The sequence below is a fragment of the Sarcophilus harrisii genome, chromosome 3 (genome assembly GCF_902635505.1).
Source record: "Sarcophilus harrisii chromosome 3, mSarHar1.11, whole genome shotgun sequence".
Taxonomy (NCBI): Eukaryota; Metazoa; Chordata; class Mammalia; order Dasyuromorphia; family Dasyuridae; genus Sarcophilus; species Sarcophilus harrisii.
Genome location: NC_045428.1, coordinates 357,976,928 through 357,990,478, shown reverse-complemented (window position 1 = coordinate 357,990,478; position 13,551 = coordinate 357,976,928). Strand labels below are relative to the sequence as shown.

Genomic DNA, 13,551 nt, shown 5'->3' with positions numbered 1-13,551 from the left:
TTTGGAGTCAGGAAGATTTGGATTCAGTTCCTTCCACAGACATTTCTTTTCTGGGCAAGTTTTAATATTTTTGTGTCTGAGTTTCTTCATTTATAAAATGAAGGGGCTGGATTCATTTTCCTGGGTCTAACTATATGATCCTAAGGTTCTAAGATTATATATTAAACCTTTTTTTAAAAAATTAAATCATATTTTAAATACTATGTGTGAATTTATTTTATTTTATTATTATAGCCTTTTATTTACAAGACACATGCATGGGTAATTTTCAGCATTGACAATTGCAAAACCTTCTGTTTCAACTTTTCTTCTCCTTCCCCCCCACCCTCTCCCTCAGATAGCAGGTAGATCAATACATGTTAAATATGTTAAAGTATATGTTAAATACAATATATGTATACATATCCACCCAGTTATTTTGCTTCACAAGAAGAATTGGACTGTGAGATATATATTAAACCTTTGATTTCTATTAGGTATGGCATTTTTTTTTACGTATACAATGAATTCAATGCACTAATTTCAAAGCAATTTTGCTTGTCTGTGACTTCTCTAACTACTTTCTGTTCCCTTCTGCTTATTTTAAAAAATACTTTATTGAGATTCTTTTCTTTGTTTTGGCATCACTATCTCTATTAGTACCACTTTTCCTCAGTACTACTCAACCAAAAACGTTTTTAAACTTTCCCTTGCAGATAAGCACAGTTAAGCAAAACAAGTTTAGACATTGGCCCTTTCTCAAAATACATTTCTCCTTTTGTTCCTCTAGTCCATCAGCTCTCCATCCGGAGCTGGGAATCATGTTTGTTCACAGTCAGTACTCTGGAATGATAACAGAGGCATTTTCTCATATAGCTAGCACGATCACTTTGTACAGAGGAGCTAGGGTTTAGGGTGGCTCCATCATACTTGGGGGTCCTGAATTCCATTCCTTATATTCTCTTTGCGTCTCATTTTTCTCATCCAATAAGAATAATAATCTGACTTAACTGCTAGAGGACTGTAGGATTATAAGACACAAGGTGGGGTGGGGATTTTTTGGGGAAACTTTCTAGTAGAGAGAACTGTGTCTTAGACTTTCAGAGCAGAAGCTAGCATTGTAGTGGTTACCTGCTCCATCCAAGGATGTCATTGTCTTATGCTGTATCCAGCTGATAGGCAGGGATAGCAGTCTATTTCAGTGCTAGGTTTGGGACAGAACTCATGCATTAAGGTATAATAAAGATTTTCTGATGATAATGTCCATGATTGGTTATCCACAGATAGCAACAAGCATCTGTGTCTATAAAATCCTAGCCCCAGAACAGCTCCTCTTTTGACTTTGACTCTGCATCACTCCTAGGAGGAGTTTGTGCTGTACTACTATGCCAACCTCAGTGTGCCTGTGGGTAACTTCAAGGACCGTGTGCACTTGGTGGGGAAAATTTCAGACAATGATGGCTCCATTTTGCTGCAGGATCTGAGAGAGGCTGACCAAGGAGTCTACACCTGTGAGATTCAGATTCACAAAGAGAGTCTTGTTTTCAAGAAGACAACCATGCTGAAAGTGGTCCCAGCTAAACCCACAAGTACATGAAATGGTCAATGATTAATTTTAGGGGGAGGAGGCCTGAGGGATAAGGGGTAAAATTTGGCTTGTCAACTACACTGATACAATGTCTACTGTGTATTGAAAAATCCCATATTGGGAAATTGAGTTGGACTAGTGGGTGGGGGAAAAGACGGTAAAGACTGGAAGATGTTTTTTAGAAAGTGTTTACTATGATTAACAATAATGGTTGCATTTATGTAGCATTTGAAGATTGGCAAAGAATTTTGCATATGTAACCTTTTTTGATCTTTATAGTCACCCTGTAAGATGGTCACTGCAGATATTATTCATATAAGTGTAAACACATGACTAGATAGCAGTTTGAAGTTTTGGAGGTTTTAAAAGACGACAAGCTCAATATGAAACAACAGTGTGACATGGCAGTCAAAAAAAAGCAAATATGATCCCAAGTTGCATTGCAAGAAGCCTAGTGTCTAGGCTGGGGTGAGATGAGGGAGGAGGATGAGGGGAAGGATGGGATGATAGTCTTGCTCTCTCCTGGTGAGACTACATTTGGAATATTAAATTTCATTCTGGGTACCACATTTTAGTGAGAACACCAATAAGCTGTGAAGTGCCTAGAGGAGCATAATCAGGATGTTGAAAGAACTTGAAATCATGTTATTTGACAATCTGTTGAAAGAAATTGGGATATTTTAATCTGGAGAAGAGAAGATTGGGGCAGGGGTGGGGAAGGAGGAATTTGATTGCTGTCTACAAGAATTTGGAAGGAGTAATCACATGGAAGATTATAGAATCATTATGCATGGTCCTGTAGGTCAGAGCTGGAATGAATGAGTAGAAATTGCAAATGAATAGATTTAGGCTTATGTATTAACCTTTATGTATTAAAGTAGAATAGGTTACCTTGGGAGAAAATGGATTTCCTTTCTGTAAAGGTCTTCAGACAGAGGCTAAATGACCACTTATAAATACAACAAGCTCTTTCTTCCTTGCCAGTTAGTTGCACTGCCCATAATAAGGCCCATAAGACCAAGTAATATGAAATTGTGACTGAAAGTAGGAGAGGTATGGGCATGGTAAGAAACCCAATCTTCAGATTAAATCTTCATGCTTTAGTTATAAGAATATTTAGACACAATCTATTAGGAGCATAGTGGCCAAAGCTGGAGAGCACAAGATTCTAAGTTTGTGGAAAGGCTTGAGCAGTATAACAAGCCATTAAAAAAATGATGTTGCTGGTAAAAAAAAGTTTTTGTGTTAGGAGAAAATTAAATCCTTCCCCTCTTCCTTTCCTTTCTATTTCTAACCCACACTTTGGGAGTAAGTAGGATTAGACTTTAGGTCTGTAAGTGGTCATGAACTATTGTCCTAATAACTTATCTAGGGTGGAAGTCAGCCTATCTCCCCATTTCTAGTTACTCATTAAATATTTGCTGAATTGCCTTGGAAATACCAGTAAATAAACTCAGCAGCAAAGAGTATAATTCTTGGCAAGGAGAATATATTAAGAAGTGTCGAAGGGTAGGTAGATGGTACACTAGATAGAGCAGTGGTCCTGAAGTCAGGAGGACCTAAGTTCAAACTTAACACTTACTAGCTTTGTGATCCCAGGCAAGTCATTTAATGCCAATTGCCTTGCAAAAACCCCCAAAACAAAACAAAAAAGAAGTGATTAATACCAGTTCTTTATTGTTTATGTCTGTCCTCAAGCAATGAAGCCAACATTCAGAACTGATGTGCTGAGTAACTATCAGCAAGTGATCATCGTAGGGATTGTTTGCTTTACCATCCTTCTGCTTGCTGTCCTGGGAGTGACCATGAGGAGGCGTCAGCGCAGCCACAGGTATAGGAACAGTCACATTGAATATTGATAATTGCCTTTGTGTTGGATCTTTCTCCCTCTTCTCTCTCTCTCCTTCTATCTTCTTCTTGGGTAAAGAGCTCCTGTTTTTAATAGTTGTTCTTTCTACTATGATAGAGCCACAAAGTCCTAAAAGCATTATCTTCTATTGGAAAGACCATTTAAAATTTTACCTTATTTTAGTTAGTGGAATATGAATGATCTGTTTAGTACTATGATGCAGGCATCCATTCTGGGTGGTCTTTTGCCAGCATTTCCCACCTTATACAACTAATTCCCAGAGTTCTACAGAGAAACTTTGAGAATATCCTTATGACTACCATATGAACACCTTCCTTACATGAGTTGTCTGTAAAATAGTCTTTTAGGCAAATGTACCTCAAAGAAGGCAGTATGCTTTATGAGTGAAGAGAATTTCAGTAGCTCAAAAGAAACACAAGATGTGCAAATTTAGAGATATCTCCACCTCATATGTTTATATGGACTATTTGTGCCCAAACTGCGATAGAGCATTTCAAGCTCATATTGATCTAATCGGTCACAGTCAGACACAATGTACTTTGACTCCAACATAGTGATGTCATTTTGATCCTTTTTGAGAATGGAGAACAACAACTAACCAAGTGGATTCTAATTATTATTGCCTCCATATCTTACTCTGAAGCTTTAACATGGAATAAAGGTGATTTGAAGTTATTGCAACTGAGTTAGAGTTTGAATATAGCAGGTTCTGCTTAAGGAAGACTTAATATAGGTAAAGGTCCAGTGAAAAATGAGCCTACTTTCCAAAGATGGGACCAACTAAGTACTGCAGGCAACTGAAAGAGGTGAGATTGTGATGAGTGCAAGTAGGTTGTAATCTTGTATAATTTACATGTAAGAAAAGGTATAAAGGATATCATTTAAGAAAATATGTTTGTAAAAGAGAGTGAGCCTGTTGTAGTGAAAGCAAGGGAGTAAGCAAGGGATAAATCACACCGGATGAGGTGTAAATCAATGTTGTCATCATTGTTGATGGAGATGCAGCTGTAATCACAGATTCACTGAAATAGTGAAGTAATTATTTATCACAGTTATTACTACCAGTCTTTCTTTGTTCTGTCATTTGCTTCACTTACAGGATGTGTGCACCCCATTCTTAATTTGGTGGTATGTATATAGGAAGTAATTCTGTATTTCTACCTCTAAAGTCCCTTCTAAACTTCAGATCCACCTCTCCAACTACCTAATGTCCATTGTTGCTTATGTGTTCTAACTCCATTTTAAATCCAATTAACTCATTATCTTTACCCGTAAACCAATTTCTTGTTTTTTGATTCTGACCATAGCACCATTATTTATTCAGTTTTCCATGTTTGAAGTCTTGGGCTTCTCTTTTGTTATTTTTCTATTCTATTTTTTAAAAATCTAATCATTTACCAAATTCTTTCAGAAGCAGTTAGTTGTTTTAGTGAATAGAATCTAGGCCTGGAATTGGCAGACCTTGAGTTCTAAAACTTCCTCAGATAATTGCTAGCTAATATGACCCTAGCACTTAAGTGCTATGGTTGCCCCAGTTTTCTTATTTGCAAGATGAATATATTAATACCGTGTATTTCTCTTAAGTTCTTGTGAGGAGAGAATGAGATATTTATAAAGCACTTTGCAAATCTTGATATATTATATAAAAGTTAGTTGTTGTTGTTGTTGCTATTAATCTCCCTTATATACAGATTTGATTGTTATTCTTAGCTTCTAAAATATTCAATGGCTTTCTATTATCTACCGAGTAAAATTTAGAACTTTGTTTGATATTTAGGACCCTACTCCCCATTGAGGACTACCCTATCTTATCTCATTACACCCTTCTACACATATACACTTTGTTTCATCAAAACTAGATTCTTGGAATTCCAACAAACATTCCCTGTCCTTGCTCACAGTGTCCTCCTGTGGCTATGTTTTCCTTACTCCTTCTTTGCCTATTAAAATTTTATCCATTTTAAAAATACCAATTCATATATCAAAGTTTTTTCTTATCTTTTCATGCTTAAATAGCACTTTATTTTGCAAATCTACAAGATACTTAGCATATAATTTTGTGTAATATATCTGTTTCAATTTGTGTCTTCTCTCGCTATTGGATTACATGTTCCACGAGGATAGGCATTATGTATTTAAATAAACTTTGTTTCTTTTTCAGTACCTATCAGAGTAGATAATAAATGCTTGACTGACCGAATATTAGTATTATCCTAAATTAAACATACTTGTGTAGATAAAATTTCTAGGAGAAAAATAAGAGTGCAACCAGAAGCCAGTTAGAAATAATCTTTAATTTATCTGTACTGTAACTCTTTTCTCATAAGCACAAATAATTGAGAATGAAATGCTTGCAGTCTTTGTATGATCCTTGAAAGTGACTTTTCATATAAATTCCATAAAGGCAGTTACTAGGTTTTTTTTTTTTTTTCATCTTTGTGAACTCAGAGCTTTGCATATGGGGGGCAGCTGTTTGTCAAATTGACAATAGTTCTGTTTAAACTCAGTGAATTACATTTGTAAAAGGAACAGATTTTGATCAATACTTTTTTTATGGCTAATTCTTAAAAATTTCAATCCTATTTTATTTTTTCAAATACATGTAAAGATAGTTTTCAATATTAATTTTTATAAGATTTTGAATTCCAGATTTTTTTCTCCCTCCTTCCCTTATCTCCCTCCTCTCCTAAACAGCAAGCAATCTGACATAGGTTATACATGTATAATCATTTTAAACATGTTTCCATATTAGTCATGTTGTGAAAGAAACATCAGAACAAAAGGGAAAAACCAGGAGAAAAAAAAAGCTAAAAAAAAGGGTCAAAATCGTATACTTTGATCTGTATTCAGTTTCCATAGTTCTCTCTCTGGATGCAGATGGCATTTTCTATCCCAAATTTATTGGAATTGTCTTGGATCACTGTATTGCTCAGAAGAGCCAAGTCTATCACAATTGTTGATCAATACTTCTTATACTCAATATTATTATTATTATTGCTAAAATCTTCCCAACTTTCTCTTTGAATTAGGATATATAATACCTATATTCCAAGGTATTGAAAATAGCATAATTTTTAAACTGGACACAGTCCTTCATCCTTTATCAGTCTTTTATGGTCTATATCTCTCTGTTTAACCAGCTAAGGACAAAACCTTTTTAAAGATCAAGTTACTATGTTGCTGAAGCAGTTTTCATAGGCAGCATAGTATTGTGCAAGGCCCATTGGTTGGAATCTCATAACTCTGGGCTTGATCACTGACTCTCATATTGACTATCTGAGGGATACAGGAAAAGTCACTCCCTATCATCTAGGTTTTATCCTCTATAAAAGAGAAAAGTACTTGTACTACTACATTCATAGGATGGTTGTAAGAAAGATATTTTGTAAATTGTAAAGCTCTGCCTTAAAAAAAGCTGGTCTCATTATTGTTGCTTGGAAAATAACCCTTGTGTAGGCTAAGAAATATTTATCCTCGCAATCCCTTGTGGCTATCACTACTTCCAATGGCAAATGGAAGGTGTGATGCCGATGATCAGAGCTGTGTGTGTGTGTGGGGGGGGGGGGTGAAGGGGCTTAGGAGCAGCAGATAAGCCAACCTTCTTGGTATGGGTATCAAACCAATTGTGGAATAATTCTGAGAGGTAGCATGGTGAAATGGATAGGACACTGGACTTAAAGCTGAAAGACTTTGTGGTTATATGTGTGGTTATGTGGTAATAATGGGTAAATTATTATTATTAAATTATTATAAATAATGGGTAAGGTCTTCCTTGGAAGTGAAAATCTTGGACTTAGTGAGTTATTGGGCCCCTTCCAGCTAATGTTCTGTGTATGGATTCTTCTGTCTGGCAAGATGGGAACAGTGACAGGGACATTGTCTCTGCTGTACTTTGGCTGCCATCTGGTGGTTCAGCCCCATGGTGCCTGCCATTTCCCTTTCTGTGGAGACAGGCTTGAAGATTAAGGGCTGGATCAGGGATGAAAGTGATTTTAGGTTAGTAAGTTTTTATTCTTACATTCAGGCAGAATAGGTTCTTGCCTATATAGTAAGATTTAGTGGGACCAGAGAAGCACCTAAATACTGTCTCTTCTTGAGCCCTTAGAAAAAGAATAAAACCTTTTACTCCATCATTAGAGAAAAGGTTTAAAATAAAAATGTATATATCCCTAAGAGAGGCAAAATATTGGCTAAATATTGACAAGGTAGTGCCAAAATATTAATCAATATAGCTCATGCTGATGAATACTGTTCTGAGATGTTTTTCTGAGATTACTGGTTATTGTAGAGGGAAGAGTACCATCAAAATGGGATGAAGGGGGATGGTAGTAAGATAAAACATTACATGCTTCACAATTCTGTTTAGGCAGATCCATTAAGACATGGTCTTTTCCCTAATGGGGCTTTTCCCTAAAGGCTTCTCATTGCAGAGGCCTTCCACAAATAAAATAAATAATTTGATAGAATATTTAAGGACCAGAATGGATGCTATGAGCTTATGGAAAGGTTTAGATATCTCTAAATGCATCTTTATGCTTGATAAATAAATCCTAAACAGGCAAGAAATATTTCTCTTTAAAGATCTCCAAGGAGATTCCACAACTTCCCTCCTAGTCAATTTGAAACATACTTTCTCTCTAATTTATTGGTCATGAAGCAGATCTAATGACAAATAAGCCTGATAAAAAGCATGAAGGAAATGGAAGAAAAGAAAACAGATCTCTAAGAATTGGTATCTTTCATTCTACCAAAGATCCCGCATTCCACAGATGCTTTAAAAACATTTAGTAGCTGATCCAAGCTGGGTTGGAAGAGTAAGATTTGTGTGTAGCCTCATGTATGGAGTGGATAGAATTTACATTCCTGCTCCCTAAGGATTGCTTCTCCACAAAAGTTCCTTACAGAAACAATGACCTGGTGACATTTAACTGTTAATCCCATGTTCTGTTTACTTTGCAGATCAGAAAACCATCTGGAGAATACCAGTAAAGCTAATCCAGAGGTACAGGTAAGCAGGCCCTCTATTCCCCTTGCTGCTTTGTCTTCTGAACTGTGAGAGATGACATTGATGAAGAATCCAACTACAAATTTGTGGTAGTGGTAGTTCCTCTTTTGACATAGCTGCAGAAGGCAAGTGGAAGTTGGGGAGAGCAAGATGTGACAGCAAGAGTTGATATTTTAATTATACATTAACATATTTGCAAAAATGTACTACACACACACATATAGGAGTGTGAGTGTATATGTATGTGTAGATAGATAGAACATTTCTTCTGTTCCCTACTGTTCTTTTCTCCCCAAAACAGTATGTTTGGTTCAGTATGAAAATTGTGTGTGTGTATGTGTGTGTGTGTGTTTGAGATTGTTTGGATCCCAGTTGACTCAAATTGGATGTAAATAGCAATCATTTCTGCTTCGGCCAGAAATCCTGAGAGGCTTCCCCTCCCAGTTTTTAAAAATTTATTTACTTAGATTTTTTTTTTCCCCCCTTGGGGGGTTAGGGGGTGGGGAAGTGGGAGTGGGACTGGGTAAATAGGGGTGGAGACTAAGTGAAAGAAGAGATTCTTTGTCTCATTTGCTACCTAGCCTTAATTACTGAATGGGGCAGCTTTAGTCTAAGTGAGACCTGTGGAAGACCTTAGCTTAAAAGGCCAAGCTGTCATTGTATTCAGGGCCATCTCCAGTTATCTTGATCCGTATTTTGCCACAAGACCCTGATGACTCTGGAGTGGAAAGTGAGGCAGGTGACTTTACACAGCCCCCCTCACTTAAATCCAGCTCACTTGCATGTCATTGGCATCCCCTCCCTGATGTCACGGCCCTCTTGGAGAACGAAGAATAAAAAATAACCACCTCTGTGTTTGAGATGTTGCAGAAAAGAGTGGATAGTGAATCGATCTCAAAGCCAGAAAGAACTGGAGTCTTAGCTAATCACACTGGCCATGTGACGCCACCTGGGCAACTCCTTAAACCTCTCAGTAATGCCTCTGCAACCTCTAAAGAAACTACATGTTATAGAGTAGGTGCTGACCTGCTTTGGTAGGAGTTTCCTCCCCCGGGTAGTTCCGTGTGTATGATGCATGTGAAGATATAGCTATCTGTATCTGTAAATGGAGGGCAGCTAGGTGGCGCCATAATGCATAAAGCATCAGTCCTGGAGTCAGGAAGCCTCATCTGGGTGAGTTCAAATACAGCCTCAGACACTTAACTAGCTGAGTGACCCTGGGCAGGTCACTTAACCCTATTTGCTTCTGTTCCCTCATCTGTAAAATAAGTTGGAGAAGGAAATGTCCAACCACGCTAGTATCTTTGCCAAGAAAACCCCGAATGGGATCACAAAGAGTCAGACATTATTGAAACAACTAAACAACAAAATCTAGCTGGATGTAGCTGGATGACTCTAAGAAAAAAGTTTCTTCTTGAATATTCATTTTTCTCCATGTTATGCTATTTGTTTTATATAGCCTTAGATAAGGTCTCACAAAACCCTGAAATTCTGACTAGATGGTATTGCTTTGCTAAACACAAGATAATTTGGATTCTGAAGTGCCCCATATAACACCTATGGGAGATGCAGCCCTTTAAGAATTGTCCTGCCACGTACAATTCTCTGGAAGGAATTATTTATTGGTTAATGCCAGCCTGCCATGGCTTTAATTAAAGAGGTTACCCACGGTGACAAGATGTCAGTCTCCTGCTGGTGTCTAAATACCTGGACCAAAACAGTATGTTTGGTTTTTGAAAGAGTGGGTTTAGATCCTGAGATTATATTGTTTTCTGACAACTTAATTCTCATTCTTCATGAATGAGGGATGCAGCTGATTGATGTGCTCCAGCTCTCATTATCTCTTTGGCTCTTCCTAGCTGAGTTGTAGGGTTGTCTTGGGATTGGGGGTGTCTTGGATATAGAGGAGATCTCTGAGATGTACTTCATTTTTTCATAACTATTTTACAATATTCTCCCTCTAGGCACATGTTTACTCCACAGTAACAACACAATCAGTGACTGAGGAAGAAGAATCAAATAGAGCTGAGGCCACTTACATGACGATGGTAAGAAAGTAGGCTCTAGGTCATTGCTGAATCTTGTGCTAAGTGTTTTTGGATGGACCAGAAATTTGAAGACAAGACTTATGTTCACATAGCCAGAACTTAGGTGGGAATGAGGATGAGGATGCAGGACTAGAAAATCTGTTTATAGAAGAAACAGATTATTCTAATTTATGAAGAGATAAAGAGATTGGAGAATATTGTTACACATATTTAAGTAGCTAAAGGCCTGAAGATCTGCTTTAGGTCAACCCAAGTTAGGTAATATACTGTCAACAGAATCTATTGAGAATGTGATGCAGACAAAACCTCATTATAATGACAACATTTTCCTTGGGTGAGGATGGATTGGTGGTTTTGATGACTTTTTTGAGAAATGACTTATTGGACTATTTCTGTAGTATCTGTATTAGCAACAGGACATGTTGTGAGAAACCCTTTCGGTAGTGTTTTATTGTAAGTATTCATTTTACTTTAAAATGAAATTAGCAGCAAGGGTTATTAAGCTTTAATGTGAGGGAGTGACCTGGTAGACTGACTCCTGAATAACAGAATGAAGTTTGATTTTGATTTTTTTGTTGTTTAGCTCCTCTGGGGAACACCACACCTAGCGCAGTCACATGGCATTTCAGAGAAGTGGAGGAGAGGAGCTGATGGTGAACTAGATGCTATTTGTAGAATAATTATAGTGAATTAAGTCTAGTAAGGAGCAGTGTTTATTCCAGTATGGGTAGGGCCTGTTTTGTGTTTCCTAGAATGATGGGGCTTTGTCTTTGCATAAGAAACATGACTTATGGTTGAATTCAGCTGACACAGATTCTTTCTGAGCAGTGCTGAAGTCAGGGTAATATTAGCACCACCTCGGAATATTAGTTGGATCCAGTATTTTCCCCACTTCCTATTTTCTACCATTTTTATGAGGTGGTACAGTAGCTACCAAGTCTTAGCCTAAAGAAACCTACTAATATATTTTTGGTTATATATTTTGGTTATAACTGTACCCCACCAGCTTGAGTGACATGCAGGAAGTCTGAGATGAGTAATTGATGTGGATGATAATGACTTATCTTTAAAGTTGATATCACATTTCCTGTTGATTGCTTTGTAAAGTAAAAAGATAGGAAATGCTGTCCTTGCCTAGTAGGAAATTGATTTCATAATCTTGGAGAATTGGTTTGGAATCTTGTTGAAAAGCTCACTGGCTTCACCATTGAATTGATGGACTTGCCTTTGACCATGTGGCTTTCACATGTGTCTAAATTTGCTGGCTAGCTGGCCTCATAGTGTCCAGAGCACTAGGCCTGGAGCCTGGAAGACCTGAGTTCAAATGTGGCCTCAGGCACTGACAAACTGTGTGACCCTAGGCAAATCCCTTAACCCTGCTTTCCTCAGTTTCTTCATCTGTAAAAATAAGCTGGAGAAAGAAATAGCAAATCACTTCAGATATTTTTGCCAAGAAAACCCCAAAAGGATGATGAAGAGCTAGACATAACTTAAAAGGACAGAAAAGCAACAATTTGATATCAATGACTGTCATCTCTACTCCTTGCAGGTATATTTTATGTTCCTGACAAGTATATTTTGTGTCTATTTTTCTCCTACCAAATAGCAACCAGTTTGGCCTTCCTGGAGAGCAGAGCAGAATAAATCATTTGAGAGAATGCCAGAAACAGAACAAACTTTTGAAAGACCAAGGTTTGCCATAAGACCCCTAACAAAGGAAGATAATGGCTCTCAGAAGCCCTTGATTCCTCATCTTTCCTGAACTACAGCTGCAGTTGATGTCCTAAAGCTCTCCTGCAGTCTTCTTTGCTAATTAAGTTTGATTGAAGATTGAAGATTGAAGGGGATTGAAGATAGAGACTTTGATTTGTAAAGGAAAGAAAGGAGAGTGCTTGGAAGAGAAAGTCCTCAGACCAGTAGTGGGCCAGAGGTTAAATTCAACAACAAATGCACGTCAACAGTCTATTTTGAAGTATTTGTTGAGTGTAAACCTTCTGGGGAAGATATAAACTATAACTAAGACATGGTCCTTGCCTGCATGGGGCTTATATTAGGTCTCCAGAGCAAGGGTGTAATCCTTGCTGATGAGTACATCAAATTGTTAAGCGGACATTATTTTTGTAGAAGGAGTTATTGTGAAGAAACTTAAAAACATCATAAATCAATTCAAAATTATTTGTTTTATAATGACTAAAAAATTATCTGTAAATAAATGTATTCAGGGGGAGATCATCTTTCCCTTCACCTCTTTCCTTTCTACCCTTCCCCTTTTTTCTTTTGGCTGAGGGCTAACTTGAATCTTGGTTAGGAGAAAAGGGTTCTGGTGATAGTCATAGTAGGTTAACTCCATCAGCAACATTATATCCAGGAGAAATCCGAGGAGTGGGATATGGTATCTGACTGGGAAGATGATTTTTGTCAACCTGAAAGTAAAGCATATTGAATTTGATAGAGGATGAAAATTTAGAACTCCATGCATGTGATAAAATTTTAGTATTACCACTTAGAGATTTAATAAATCTTAGAAATTCTTTTATTTGAAATATTTCTCTTCAACTATGAGAACTAAGCCTACTCTTAAGGCAAGTCCTCCTGGCCTTCCAGAATATACATGTAAATGCATACCATCTTTCAAATTCCAGAATTATTCTGTTACTGCATATCCTAATTGCCATCCAAATCAAGCTTTCCCTGAACTCTTGCCATTGAGGGCATTTAGCAATTTAATCAGGTCTTGGTTTCTATTACTAATTCAGGTAAAATACCCTTGGTCTAATCTGTGTTACCAGCTGTGTGACATGTACCAGCTGTGTGAACCTGGGTAAGTCATTTAATTTCTGTTTGCCGCAGTTTCCTCAACTGTAAAATGGGTATAATGATAGCACCTACCTCCCAGGGTTTTGGTGAGACTCAAATGAGATAATAATTGTGTACAATGCCTGGCATACAGCAAGCACTATATTAATATAACTATATAAATGTTAGCCAATATTATTATTATTAGCTCATCTGACTCTTTACCACAGAACCTATTCCTTTCTATTCTGTTCTCTTACAAAGG

At 37.3% G+C, this 13,551-nt stretch overlaps 1 protein-coding gene across 1 annotated transcript in view; it reads left to right on the top strand.

Annotated features, from left to right (window-relative positions):
* The window catches only part of JAML (junction adhesion molecule like), a 28,821-nt gene extending 15,470 nt beyond the window's left edge, over window positions 1-13,351 (top strand). The window contains exons 5-9 of the mRNA XM_012544966.3: window positions 1,343-1,568; window positions 3,266-3,398; window positions 8,397-8,445; window positions 10,407-10,490; window positions 12,097-13,351. Coding sequence (XP_012400420.1) covers window positions 1,343-1,568; window positions 3,266-3,398; window positions 8,397-8,445; window positions 10,407-10,490; window positions 12,097-12,252 — 648 coding nt within the window. The 3' untranslated portion in view covers window positions 12,253-13,351. The remainder of the gene's footprint in view (window positions 1-1,342; window positions 1,569-3,265; window positions 3,399-8,396; window positions 8,446-10,406; window positions 10,491-12,096) is intronic.
* Window positions 13,352-13,551: the final 200 nt, after the last annotated feature.